The 14,522-nt window shown below is 40.8% G+C and overlaps 1 protein-coding gene across 1 annotated transcript in view; it reads left to right on the top strand.

Moving 5' to 3' along the window:
* sema6ba (sema domain, transmembrane domain (TM), and cytoplasmic domain, (semaphorin) 6Ba) overlaps positions 1–14,522 on the top strand; it is a 143,442-nt gene that overhangs the window by 104,723 nt on the left and 24,197 nt on the right. Inside the window, exons 7-10 of the mRNA XM_084119738.1 lie at positions 1,088–1,178; positions 1,497–1,616; positions 4,112–4,200; positions 11,455–11,672. Coding sequence (XP_083975864.1) covers positions 1,088–1,178; positions 1,497–1,616; positions 4,112–4,200; positions 11,455–11,672 — 518 coding nt within the window. The remainder of the gene's footprint in view (positions 1–1,087; positions 1,179–1,496; positions 1,617–4,111; positions 4,201–11,454; positions 11,673–14,522) is intronic.

Raw genomic sequence — 14,522 nt, 5'->3', positions numbered from 1 at the left:
GGAATCTTTGATAAATCAGTACCATTACATTTCTTGTTATTCCCATTGCTAGTCAACTTCGCAGCAGTGCAAGACTTTACAAGTTAATTTACATATTCTGTATTGTTTGCAACATGTCACTCACCTACTTAGTTTTTTTCTCTTACAGTCCAGTCATTAAAAATGCTTTGTGAATCAGTTCCACTGAATCATTAAAAATAATCAGTTCATTAGGACCCATGGATTAACACTAATGAAAGAGGATCAACATTGATGGAAGTGCAATTGACTTAATTATTAAAACTCAATAAATGGATGCACAAAATTACAGTGAAGAGTTTAGAGGAGATTATGTTCATTTTAAGCGTTGAATGGAAAGTGTGAGTGGTTTTGTGGCTGAATCTGTCAGGAACATGTCTGAATTATATGTCAAAATCGAATGTTAAAAAATAAGAAAATGAAACATTAATGACCAAATAATTTATTTTCTTTAGAGAGATAATGACTTTGGTCACCACTTTTGGTAACATTAATGTTATTTAAGATTATTAATATTATTTAATGAACCTCAGCTAACATTGAACTTTTTGAACTATTGAATTGTTAATTGTTAGTTAATGTTTTAACCAAAATTAACTAATAGGACCTTATTGTAAAGTGTTACCAAATATTCAGTTAGTCATTTGGTAATTAATGCAATATATTTTCTTTTCTTTTTTCTTTGGTTTTTGGGTTGAAATTTTCAGGCCACATCTCACATTTTATAGTTAAACCTTAAAGTCTTTGTTTTTACAGAATATTTCGAATGAAATGAAAGCCATACTGATTTATTGTTAAATATAAAATTGAGAAAACTCTTCTGGAGACAGTTTTTTGGGTTTGTTTTAGTTGTGAGATAAATGGACACACACTACAGTTGCGTTTGAAGGGTCCATCTCTCTCACACACGCACACGCTCACTCACACTCTCCGCTGTTGCTGGAAGCGTGTTGAAATGATAGCAGCACTTGTGAATGTGTTTGGAGATATGTGTGGTTTATAACAGCTATCATCCTCTCAGAGAGTGTCATACCCCGTCCTCACAAAGAGTGTGTGTGTGTTTGTTCAGAGAGACACTCTGGAATTGGTCGGCGAGCCCATCAGCGGAATGGCCCGATGTCCGTATGATCCCAAACACGCTAATGTGGCTCTGTTTGCAGGTAACAGCACACATTTCTGGCCATGTAACGACTCAAACCTATAACCTCACATTATTCACATAATGCACTGATTTTTTTTATCACCCTTTAATCTGTGATAATGACAGCCGTACACCCAGTAGATACACAACCTAATAATATATAATATCGCCTCATTTATATCTGTTTTAATTTGCCTCCATAAATGTGTTTAACCACCTTTTCCTAACATCGTAATGCTCAAGGACTTTTCGAACGCTTTGCCGCATATATCATCATGGCACAATGTCGATGCTCACTTCTGGTTATTGACCACTGACCTTTGCCCTTTGACCCCAGAGGGCAGCTTGTTCACAGGGACAGTTACTGACTTCCTGGCCATCGATGCTGTCATTTACCGCAGTCTTGGAGAGAGTCCGGCCCTGCGCACGATCAAACATGATTCCAAATGGTTCAGAGGTAAGGTTTCATATATATATATGTGTGTATATATATATAAAAAAAATCTTAGTTAAAAGATGACAACCCTCTGAATAGTTTTAGCATGTTATTGAATATGGCTGGTATTGCTGCTGCTGCAGAGCAATTATGGATATGCTACTGTCAATAGATACACAGACACGCTGCTGTGAGCATGTAAGATTTCCTACTGCTGCATAAATGAACATCCATAAATCCCAGAGCAGATCTAGGCAGGTGGAGCTGGAGGGTTACTCTGATACGCTACAGGACTAGCTTACAGCAAACAATGAACCAGACTATTTAAATGCAAGGAATCTCATTGGCTGCAGGATCAGCAGTGGCCAATCAGCTCGTGCCATGTGGTAGTGATGTGATTGCTTGCAGATTGTCAGCCTGCGCCCCTCTGGAGTTTTTTGACTGAACTATATATATATTCACCCCTCAGTTTTTTAAAAAAGAACAGAAATTATGTTTTATCATGCTTAATGCACTAACTTTTCAGTGCTTTTATCTGCCACAATAAAGAACACTCCCATTCAAAAGTTTTGGGGTCAGTAATATTTTTCTTTTAAAGTAATTAATACTTTTTATTCAACCTGAACTCACTGATCAAAAGTGACAGTAAGGACATGTTTAATGTTTGAAAGAAAAAATCTGTATAAAATAAATGCTGTTCTGAAATTTCTATTAATCAAAGAGCCTTGAAAAAATGTATCACGGCTTTCACACACAGAACAACTGCTTTCATCATTGATAATTATAAGAATTATAAAAATAAAAAAAAGGATCATGTGACACTGAAGACTGTAATAATGCTGAAAATTCAGTTTAAGTACATTTTAAAATATATTAAAATAGAAAATAGTTATTTTTCCATAATTGTAATAATATATATTTTTTAAATGAAATAAAACCAGTCTTGGTGAACATAAGATTAAAAATGTACTATAAATGATAGTGTAATTTTTCAAATGATCTTTATTTGGGGCCTTTTCTCAGCAAATATTGATGTATGCAATTAATTATAATTTTATTTTTTATATTTATTATTATTATTTTTTTAATAAAACTTTCTAAAATAATTCAAATAATTTGAGAAGAACCGGTAATTTTATTAAAATATTTTATTGGATGTCCCTTGGACTAATTGGACTAAATTGTCCCTTTTTAAGTTGCATGGACTTAAGTACTGTACAATTCCTGTTGGTTGAGATATAAAAGCTCAGCTCCATTTCAACAATGTTTTGTGGATGTGCAATACTACATATTTTCAAAATCACTAGTCTGTTTTAAAGAAACTCTGTATAATTAGGCTGTTTCATGTCTACCAACTAGACACGATGCATTTTAACATTGTGATATATGGACATTAAATATGGCCTTTCAATAGGACAACTGACAGATAATCAGCAAAGAAATAAGCTAAATAACTTTTTATTACAAAAAACTATCTACAAAAACCAGACACCTGTTATGCATTATAATAGGAACATTGGCATCTAGATGACTAGTTGACCATCTTGACCCATTCTTAGTTATATCACGTCCCACATGTCCCCTCCTGGTACCTTCACACGAATAAAGAGCTGCTTGGTAACTGGGTTGACTTGTTTAGTTGGTCATGACAGTGTTAACACTATATTTTTTTTAAAAATGTTAGTGATACAGCAAGTCAAACTGTTTTTCTGTTCAAATGCTCACATAAACTGTCAATGGAGCAGAAGCTGCACTTAACCTGGATTATTCCTTTGAAGTTGTTTCAGAAATTGTTTAATAAAAAGGATTGCTTCTTTGTCGCTCTGCAATACCTGTCGGTTTGAAGTGGGGTTTTGTTTTGTGGGTTTTAAAATAGTTTCTGGAAGCAGTTCACAACACTGAATTTTGAGTGTGATTTCACACCAGACACACAGAGAGTGCTAACAAAACCAAATGGGAATTATTTTTTATTTATTTATTTTTTTTACCTGGCTTGTTTTTCACAAATATGCGAGACCTTGTAAAAACAGGAAACTGCACGGTGCTTTCTCATTCAGGCGAGAATAGGTGGATGCGTGTATAATTTTGAGCTCTCTGTTTGAACTTTGAATGTTGGAGAGCTATGAGATGAATATATCTATAAAAGAATCATTCAGGGAGTGAGACCGACATCCCGTTTTGAGCCATAAAGACCTGCGTCTGCTTTATAAAACGCATTCTGCTCAAGGAGAGAGAGAGAGAGAGGAGAGGCCAAGACCTCCGAATGTCCTCTCTTCACTCTCTTTGCTTTATTTAAGAGGACATGCATGTTTTATGAAGACTATCTCTGCCTCATTCACTCTCTCGCTGTATATCTCTTTCTCTCCCTGCCTCCCTCTGGGACTGTGCATATGTTGTTTGTTCAGATTAAATGTCTTTATAATGACTGATGAGTGTTTACTTATTTGAGCTTCAATTTCTCCATAGGACACCCTCAGACTGTTAAATGAAAGCCTGCGTTTGTGTGTGTCTTGCAGAGCCTTATTTTGTGAGTGCCGTGGAATGGGGACCTCATATCTACTTCTTCTTCAGGGAGATGGCCATGGAGTTCAACTACCTGGAGAAGGTGAGAAAGAAATATACAGTTGGACATTTACGCATGTTGTTCAAAAGTTTGGGGTCGGTGAGATTTTTTTAATGATTTTGAAAGAAGTTAGCTTACTTTGATCAAAAAATACAGTATTAATACAGTATAATATTGTCAAATATTTTGAATATATATTAAATTTTCAGCATCATTACTCCAGTCTTCAGTGTCACATGATCCTTCAGAAATCATTCTAATATGCTGATTTGCTGCTCAAGAAAAATGTCTTATAATTATCAATGTTGAAAGCTGTTGTGCTGCTTAATTTTTAAACCATGATTTTTTTTCAGGATTCTTTGATTAATCATTTATTTAAAATGGAAATCTTTCGTAACAATGTAAATAGGGTTGTCAAATGTCCCGGTGCTACCGGTACCGGTCGGCACTAAAACGGTAGTATGTGTGTACAGTACCGGTAGTACAGAGTATTGGGCATATTCAGTGCCTGCTGATAGACGCTGATTTTAAACACCCTCGTTCGTGTTTGTTTGAGCACTCTCTGAGCATCAAAGGTTTATATTTACAGCGTGTTTTTACAAGCGTTGATCATTGTAGGAAAATCATGGCCTATCAGAGGTGCTAGTGAGTAAGTTAGTCAGAATCCACATAACACCCCTGAAAACACACAAGGTTTTGTTTGGTTCAATGCGAATCCTTTCATTATAACCAACAAAGTGTAAACACGATGTAAATAAGAGATTCATTGTACAATTAAGACAGGTTTTCCTTATTATAACGGGAGTGCAGAATTCAGTGAGCTTACACTTTCCAATAAGGTCCCATTAGTTAAGGTTAGTTAATGCATTTACTACTATGAACTAGTAATGAACAAACAATTACAGTGAGGAAAATAAGTATTTGAACACCCTGCTATTTTGCAAGTTCTCCCACTTAGAAATCATGGAGGGGTCTGAAATTGTCACCGTAGGTGCATGTCCACTGTGAGAGACATAATCTAAAAAAAAAATCCAGAAATCACAATGTATGATTTTTTAACTATTTATTTGTATGATACAGCTGCAAATAAGTATTTGAACACCTGAGAAAATCAATGTTAATATTTGGTACAGTAGCCTTTGTTTGCAATTACAGAGGTCAAACGTTTCCTGTAGTTTTTCACAAGGTTTGCACACACTGCAGGAGGGATTTTGGCCCACTCCTCCACACAGATCTTCTCTAGATCAGTCAGGTTTCTGGGCTGTCGCTGAGAAACACGGAGTTTGAGCTCCCTCCAAAGATTCTCTATTGGGTTTAGGTCTGGAGACTGGCTAGGCCACGCCAGAACCTTGATATGCTTCTTACAGAGCCACTCCTTGGTTATCCTGGCTGTGTGCTTCGGGTCATTGTCATGTTGGAAGACCCAGCCTCGACCCATCTTCAATGCAATTCTAATGATTGCTCCAACAGTGGACCTTTTTTCACCAAGCTGCTTGGCAATTTCCCCGTAGCCCTTTCCAGCCTTGTGGAGGTGTACAATTTTGTCTCTAGTGTCTTTGGACAGCTCTTTGGTCTTGGCCATGTTAGTAGTTGGATTCTTACTGATTGTATGGGGTGGACAGGTGTCTTTATGCAGCTAACGACCTCAAACAGGTGCATCTAATTTAGGATAATAAATGGAGTGGAGGTGGACATTTTAAAGGCAGACTAACAGGTCTTTGAGGGTCAGAATTCTAGCTGATAGACAGGTGTTCAAATACTTATTTGCAGCTGTATCATACAAATAGTTAACAAATCATATATTGTGATTTCTGGATTTTTTTTTTTTAGATTATGTCTCTCACAGTGGACATGCACCTACGATGACAATTTCAAACCCCTCCATGATTTCCAAGTGGGAGAACTTGCAAAATAGCAGGGTGTTCAAATACTTATTTTCCTCACTGTATTTACAATCTTTGTTAACATTAGCTAATAAAAATATTAATTAATATTAATAGTTTTTAATAGTTAAAAACTATTAATTGTTAGTTCATGTTAGCTCAGGTTCATTGAACAATATTACCAGATACAAATTCTGATTTTAATAATGTATTAGTAAATGTTGAAATTAACATTAACTAACCCCCCCTCAATCCCCAGTCCACCCTTACCATTTATTGAAACTAAGCTGATTAATTATTAATAATGCTTAATTAATCAAGGTTATAAGGTCATAACATGCAAATTAACATATGACTGCCCATGAAAAGCCAATGCTGTCAGGTTTGGCATAGACGAAGCAGACAGAATGGTAAGTTAAATGCTTTAATTTGCAGAATGGATCGGTACAGCGAAACAGGTGAGTAAACAGTAAGTTGAATTTCAGATGATAGCTTAACTGAAGTGTAACCAAGTCTCCCTCTCTTTCTCTTGCAGATGATGATGGAGTTCCTTAGAAGACGGAATGGTGACTGGCTGAGAAGATCGGGATCGAAGGTAGGTATACAGGTAAGTATGGCAGAGAGTCTGTGTCATGTATAGACGAGATCAGACAATGACTGAATGTTTGTAGCAGGTATATATGGGTGAACTGATGATGAGGTCCAGGTGACGGTGATTAGTAATCAGGTGACAATGAGCGTGTGAATGACTGAGTGGGCGGAGTGAGGGAATGAGTGGAAGGAGATGGTGATGGAATCCTGACAGTACCCCCCCCCTCCTGAGGCGGCTCTTGACGGCTGGGAAGAAGAGAGATGTTGCCGGCGGCGAGGTCGACCACGACCCCTGGGAGCTGGGCGGTCAGGATGGTCAGAATGGAACTGGGAGAGTAAGGCTGGATCTAGGATATCATCACGGAGCACCCAGGAACGCTCCTCTGGACCGTAGTCCTCCCAGTCCACCAGATACTCCAGACGGGGACCTCGCCGCCAGGAGTCCATGATGGATCGAACTCTGTAGATGGCCTCTTCTTCCACAGGAACGGGAGGAGGAGGCACGTCATCCGAGGTGGAATCTGAGGGAACAGAAGAGACTGGGTCAGTGAAGGGTTTGAGGAGAGAGACATGGAAGGAAGGAGAGATCTTGTACTGAGGTGGAAGGTTGAGTCTGTAGGTTACTTCGTTCAACTGGATAGTGAAAGGTCCAATGAATCGAGGACTCAGCTTACGGCAAGGCAGGCGGAGGCGAATGTCCCTCGTCGATAACCACACCTTCTGACCAGGTTGGTATTGGGGTGTATCGGCTCGTAGACGATCCACTTGATCCTTGTGCCTCCGCACTGCCTGTTGTAGATCCACATGAGCTGAGTCCCATACCCCCTCGCTCTGATGGAATCAAAAGTCGACAGCTGGAACCTCCGAGGGCTCACCCGACCAAGGGAAGAGAGGTGGCTGATATCCGAGGAAGCACTGAAAGGGGGTGAGCCCGGTGGTACGCTGAGTGAGGGAATTCTGAGCGTATTCCGCCCAGGGGAGGTATCGGTTCCAGCTGTCTTGGTACTGGTGGCAATAAGTTCACAGATAACGTCCTATCTCCTGAATCTTCCGCTCAGTCTGGCCGTTGGTCTGCGGATAATATCCTGAAGAGAGGCTGACAGTGACCCCGAGGAGCTTGAAGGCGTGCCACACCCGGGAGATGAATTGGGGTCCCCTGTCCGAAACGATGTCTTCTGGAATGCCGAAATTTCTGAATACATGATGAAACAATGCTTCAGCTGTTTCTAAAGCCGTGGGTAAACCAGGTAAAGGTATCAGCTTGCAGCCTTTGGAAAATCTATCCACAACGACGAGCACACAGGTAAATCCACCGGATCTAGGAAGGTCAGTCATGAAGTCCACTCCGATGTGTGACCAAGGGCGTCTGGGTATAGGTAGTGGCACAAGTTTACCCTCAGGTAGTTTCCTGGGAGTGTTGGTGATGGCGCAGACTGAGCAGCCACGGACGAACCTGGAGACATCTTCAGAGATGGACGGCCACCAGTACCGCTGACTGAGGAGCGAGAGGGTACGCTTGCTACCTGGATGTCCAGAGCCCAGAACTGTGTGAGCAGAGTCCAGAAGGGGAGTACGAAGATGTTGAGGTACGAAAGTACGCCCTTCTGGACCTCCCGGCGGAGCAGGATGGCGAGAATTTTCCTGAGAGATTTGCTGGTCGATGTCCCAGAGAATGGGACTGAGGATTAAGGCTGGAGGGAGGATGGTTTCAGTACTGAGGTCCTCTGAAGATGAATGATGGAGTCTGGAAAGAGCGTCTGCCTTGCAATTCTTACTTCCTGGACGGTAACAACAAAGTTGAATCGAGTGAAGAAGAGTGCCCAGCGGCCCTGGCGAGGATTCAATCTTCTTGCCTCACGAAGATATTCCAAGTTGCGATGGTCTGTAATTACTTCGAACTGGTGATTTGCTCCCTCCAGCCAATGTCTCCATTCTTCTAAAGCCAGTTTTATGGCTAGCAGTTCCCGGTTGCCGATGTCGTAGTTTTGCTCCGCCGGGGACAGCTTTTTGGAGAAGGCACATGGATGGAGTCTGGGAGGCTCACCCTGCCGCTGTGACAGCACCGCTCCAACCCCAGTGGAAGATGCATCGACCTCAACGATGAAAGGAAGTTCTGGATTGGGATGGATGAGGATTGGTGCTGTCGTGAAGACTTCTTTGAGGTGATGGAAGGCTTGGATAGCTGTGGGATTCAAGGACAGAGACTTGGGTCGATTCTTTAATGAAGATGTGAGAGGAGCACTGATGAGACTGTAGTTCTTGATGAATCTTCTGTAGAAGTTTGCAAAACCGAAGAATCTTTGAAGTTCTTTGACAGATGTGGGTAATGGCCAGTTGGGGTGACGAACGCTGTCTTCCACTCATCTCCATGCCGTATACGGATCAAGTTGTATGCACTCCGAAGGTCCAGTTTCGAAAATATGCGAGCCCCACACACCTGCTCCAAGGCAGCTGGGACCAGAGGAAGGGGATAACTGTATTTGACGGTTTGAGAGTTGAGATGACGATAATCGATGCAGGGCCTCAAGCCTCCGTCCTTCTTACCCACAAAGAAGAAACTTGAAGCGGCAGGGGAGGTCGATGTGCGGATGAACTGTTGTTGTAAAGCCTCCTCCACATACTCCTCCATGGCCTTCTGCTCCGGGATGGACAGTGGATAGATAAGACCTTTAGGTAGAGTGGCTCCAGGTAGCAAGTCGATTGCGCAGTCCCATGGCCGATGAGGTGGTAGTTTAGTAGCCAGTTTCTTGCTGAACACATCCTGGTACGCCTGGTACTCCACTGGAATCTCTACTTGATGCTCTACTTCAGGGCTCTCAACCGAGGTGGAACAAACAGGAACTTTGGACCTCTTCTGAGGCGTCGATGATGAAGGGATTTTCTTGATGGATGATAGACAGGACAAATGGCAGGACTCACCCCAACGTAATACTTCACCAGATTTCCAGTGGAGCGTCGGCTGATGTTGAACTAACCAGGGGCATCCCAGGATGAGCTCAGCGGTGGACTCCTCCAGCACCATAAAAGAAATCTCCTCTGAATGAAGACAACCAACACGCAGCGTCAGAGTAGGTGAACAGTGACGAATTCGACCTCGCAGTGGTGCGATTTAAAGCTTCAATTTTAGGTGAGACTTGAATTGTGCTTACCGCTGGGCATGGAGGTCGAACAGGGCAAGAGCTGAGAAGATGATTATCAGATGCACAAGAGAGACAGAGTTTATGAAGAATTCGTCGTTGACACTCTGAAGCTGGAAGATGGGCGGAGCCGAGATCCATAGGCTCTGGTGCTGGAGGAGTGACTGATGGAACCGTGGGCGGAGGACATACAGTGGGAGTCGAAGAATCACAGGCTGATAGTCTTTGCGAAACTCGAATGAATTTTTGAATTAATTTCTCAATTCCCAGACTGTCGTCGTAAACCACCATCAACTGACGAATGTTAGGGTTCAAACCATGACGAAAAGCTGTGATCAATGCTGCCTCATTCCAACCACTGGATGCCGCTAAAGTGCGGAATCGTAAAGAGAAAGTACTCACAGAAGATTGGCCTTGACGAAGATTGTAGAGTTGATCATGTACTGATAGATCGGCAGCTGTTTGACCGAAAACTTCTTTGAAGTGTTGTATGAAAGCGGAGAGGGATTTGACGACTTCCAAATTCCACAGAGACTGTGCCCACTGAAGTGCTTGCCCAGACAGAAGTGAAATGATGAAAGCAACACGAGCTGAATCGTTGATGAATTGATGTTCTTGCATGGAGAAATACAAAGATACCTGAAGTAGAAACCCACTGCAGTCCTCCGCCTCACCGCAGAATGTCGCTGGTCGGGCCATGGGACACGCTGAGGCAGTGAACGAAGCAATGGGCGCTTGAGGAAGTGAAGCTGAAGAGGTGTGTTGATGAATGGCGATCGGATTGACAGGTGAATTCGCTGTGGATTCCGAAGGATTCTGCATGGTGGTCTGATCTTCTGTCAGGTTTGGCATAGACGAAGCAGACAGAATGGTAAGTTAAATGCTTTAATTTGCAGAATGGATCGGTACAGCGAAACAGGTGAGTAAACAGTAAGTTGAATTTCAGATGATAGCTTAACTGAAGTGTAACCAAGTCTCTCTCTCTCTTTCTCTTGCAGATGATGATGAAGGAGTTCCTTAGAAGACGGAATGGTGACTGGCTGAGAAGATCGGGATCGAAGGTAGGTATACAGGTAAGTATGGCAGATAGTCTGTGTCATGTATAGACGAGATCAGACAATGACTGAATGTTTGTAGCAGGTATATATGGGTGAACTGATGATGAGGTACAGGTGACGGTGATTAGTAATCAGGTGACAATGAGCGTGTGAATGACTGAGTGGGCGGAGTGAGGGAATGAGTGGAAGGAGATGGTGATGGAATCCTGACAAATGCAGTATTCAGGAACTTGATAGTGCCCCGCCCTGTACTCAGAGCTCAGCCAATCATAACCTAGGTTATTTACATATTAAAGGTACAGTGTAGTTAAAGGTCCAGTTGCAAAGTGTCAGAGAGAGCTTGGAAAATGATTGAGTAAAACTAAATTTTGACTGCTTTTGGCACAAGACGCCTTTACTGACATATGAGTGGAATTCTGGGGGAGAAGAAAAATGCTACAATAGTGCAGAAAATGGCCCCTTTAAAGTTTTTACACTATTGTCAAAAGACTAAATTCTCAAGATTGAAGTGTTAGGTTGAAAAGCAGTTCTCCAGTGAATAGTCACTTTGATTCTGGCACTGAATCGAGGTTGTGTGGAGTAAAAACTGATCTGTTTTATTTTTGAATGTGTTTGTGTATGCGTTAGGTGATGGTGTCTCGCGTGGCACGTGTGTGTAAAGGTGATTTGGGCGGCTCTCAGCGTGTGTTAGAGCGCCAGTGGACGTCGTTTCTGAAAGCGCGTCTGAACTGCTCAATCCCTGGAGACTCGCACTTCTACTTCAACCTGCTGCAGTCCACCAGCCCCATCATACGCATGCAGGGCAGAGACGTCATACTGGGGGTCTTTTCAACACCCTCAAACAGGTACACACACTCATCATACAGGATGAATATTAAAGGGTATGGTGGGATCATTTGCAGTATAGTGGAACGATCTGTGTGTGTGAATGATGAATGCAGATGAGACAGTAATGTGATTCAACAGCCCTGATGCAAATAAGGACAAAAACCTTTGAGAAGGTTATTTCCTCAAATCATATTGGCACCATTTATTGTCTTATCAGTTTCCTTTCCAAGATGTTTCCGGTTATTTGTAAAGCACTGTAAAGGTGAATTTCTCAAGAACATGCCTGGGCCATACATTTTTTATTTCTTAATTATTATTATTTATTTGTATTTTTGTTTTTATTTATTTATTATTCATTCATTTGCATTTATTTATTTTTGTTTATTGTACTTTATTTTATTATTTTATTTGACATGACATTTAAGCACAAAAAAATTCCACCAAAATTCTCAGTAATTATACGGTTATGAGAATGAGATTTTTTCATTATGGTAACGAGGGTGAAAGTTCTTAACTGTAATTAAAAGAATGTCCTAAAATAGGCTTGTTTTCCTTTAAGCAAAATGTTATTTCTTTTGGTGGTGGTGAAATATGATCTGGACATGTTTTTGTGACATTCGCACCGTAAATGTGTAAAGATTAGGAAACAAAACTAAATTGAAGGGAAATGGAAAACGGTTCTACACGCGCACGTACGCTCGTTCCTCTGTGATTTAGCTTCTTATTAGTCTGTTTTGAACCCGAGCAGCACGAATGAATCCAATTTCAAGGCAATTTGGGTTTTGTTCTTTTGATAGTCTGCCTAAAAGGGCTTTTTTTTCTGCAGAAGAAAGACAAAGCGAAGAGTTGTGAGAGTTTGATTGTCTCAGGAAAAAGGCTGTCAAAAATTCAGTTAGCAGGGATGTTAATAATCGCCATAAACACATTTTAACAATGGGCAAAACACTGATCTGCTTTCCAGGGGGTTGGAAATGGCCAGATTACATTGTGCTGTAGAATACAGTAGCAGTTGTGACATCTGTCAAAATGTGCAAAGAGAGCGCGAGTCAGAGAAATTGAAGTGCTAGAAACAACCTTTTTGTGTGTCTGTATACATCTAGAGAAATGTGCACTTTCTCCCATTCAACCAAGTAATATGAGTGTACCGTCTTTCTATGTATAAAGTCTTGGTAGCACTTTATTTTACAGCCCTGTTCCTTGTGTACATACTATGTACGTATTATAGTAATTACAATAACTAGGTGCTAACCCTGAACCTACCTCTAAACCTAACCTTAACCCATGTAGTTAGCTTATATTACCAAGTACAGGTAAGTACACTGTAGGGAAGGACACATACAGTAAGTGTGCATACTGTAATATATAGAGCAACCAAAGTCTTTGTTCTAACTCTCATTTGCTGACAGGCAGGTTAATGACCACCAGAATTTGTTTATGATAATTATCTCACAAAGTACCATGGTATTACCATCTGATACCATGACCACGACCACAGGCTGAATTGCAAGAGAGGTGAGAGATGAAACACTCTCACTAGAGGTGTGTACACTTTGTGTGATATTTTATATCTCTGTGGAAACTGAAAGCCCTCCGAGCAAATGGTGGCATATCAATTCAAAAATCTAAAATGAGTATCTAATACTTTAAGAACTCCACGTGTGATTGAAACATACAGTAGATGTAAAATGTATCCTTGTCGTATCACAGAGCGGTTATACAGTTCCACAGCATGCCTGGAAATACCTCTGAATAAATGATCACTGGAACAAGCGAAAAACAAAAGATTTGACGTTGAATTCCACATTGACTTGAACACGCTGCTTTGGCACTGCATGCCTACTGAAACAACACAATTTTTCCCCCGCTTAAAATAACTCCCAATAGAGAATAGATATTTGCTGTACTGTAGACCCAAAATAAAGGGATAGAGAGAGACAAAGAGACAGAGAGATATGGCAGAAGATACTGTACAACAACCAGCCGATAATCTGAGTTTGTGGGTTTATGAAAGGGAATGAATTGGTCTGTTCTGAGCTAAATGGATAAACAGTCAAGTACATCATAAAACCAGCCCAAATGTTGTTCTATCAGCTCTTTGTGTCGCTCCCGAGAGCTCGCAACACACTGTAAGAGCTCTCACTAGTCTTCCAGGCTCCACGGGTAAGTGTGCGTTCAGTATGATATACTGCAGTCCATCAGGCAGATGATGAGGGCCGTTTTCAGTAGATTACCTCTCATTGTGTTCGTATGATTAGAATAAAAATGAGCTTCGTCATCAACTTCCAGTGGAATGTTGTTGGTGTTATATCTGCTCTGCTAGATGTGGTCATTTTTTAAAATAGGAAAGAGCAAATTCCAGGACAGCCGTTGAGAAAGGAAAGTGGTCAAGATTGAGAAGTTGGATGTTTGAGGAGAAAATGTCTTGAAATGGAAACGTTTTCATTCTTTTGTGCCTACATTTTCTGAAATATACAATTATTAATTTGTGTATTGTGGCTTGTGGCTGCTATTGTTTTTATTTGTTTTATTCCCTCCATGAGAATAAATAATTACACAATAAGCCACGAGAGGCTGTCCATTACAGTGTTTTTTTTACCTCAGGTAAATAATGGTACAAATCACTGTAACGCACAGCCTTGCCAACTTAAACTCCGCCTCTTACAGTAGTGGCCATTTTGAAAAGTACAGTATTTCATATTTTTCCTACTCCTCCTTCAAATTTTGCCCAATTCTTACGGAAATTGGCTCAGATGAACTTTGGACCGAGCTGCACAGAAATAGCTAAACCGATTTGGTCACACTTTAGTTTAGGATCCAATTCTCACTATTAACTAACTATTAACTACGACCATTGCCTCAATAAACTC

The sequence above is a fragment of the Abramis brama genome (genome assembly GCF_963993115.1).
Source record: "Abramis brama genome assembly, chromosome: 7".
NCBI classification, from domain to species: Eukaryota; Metazoa; Chordata; class Actinopteri; order Cypriniformes; family Leuciscidae; genus Abramis; species Abramis brama.
Note: the sequence above shows the minus strand (reverse complement) of the source record. Positions and strands in the feature narration are given on the sequence as shown.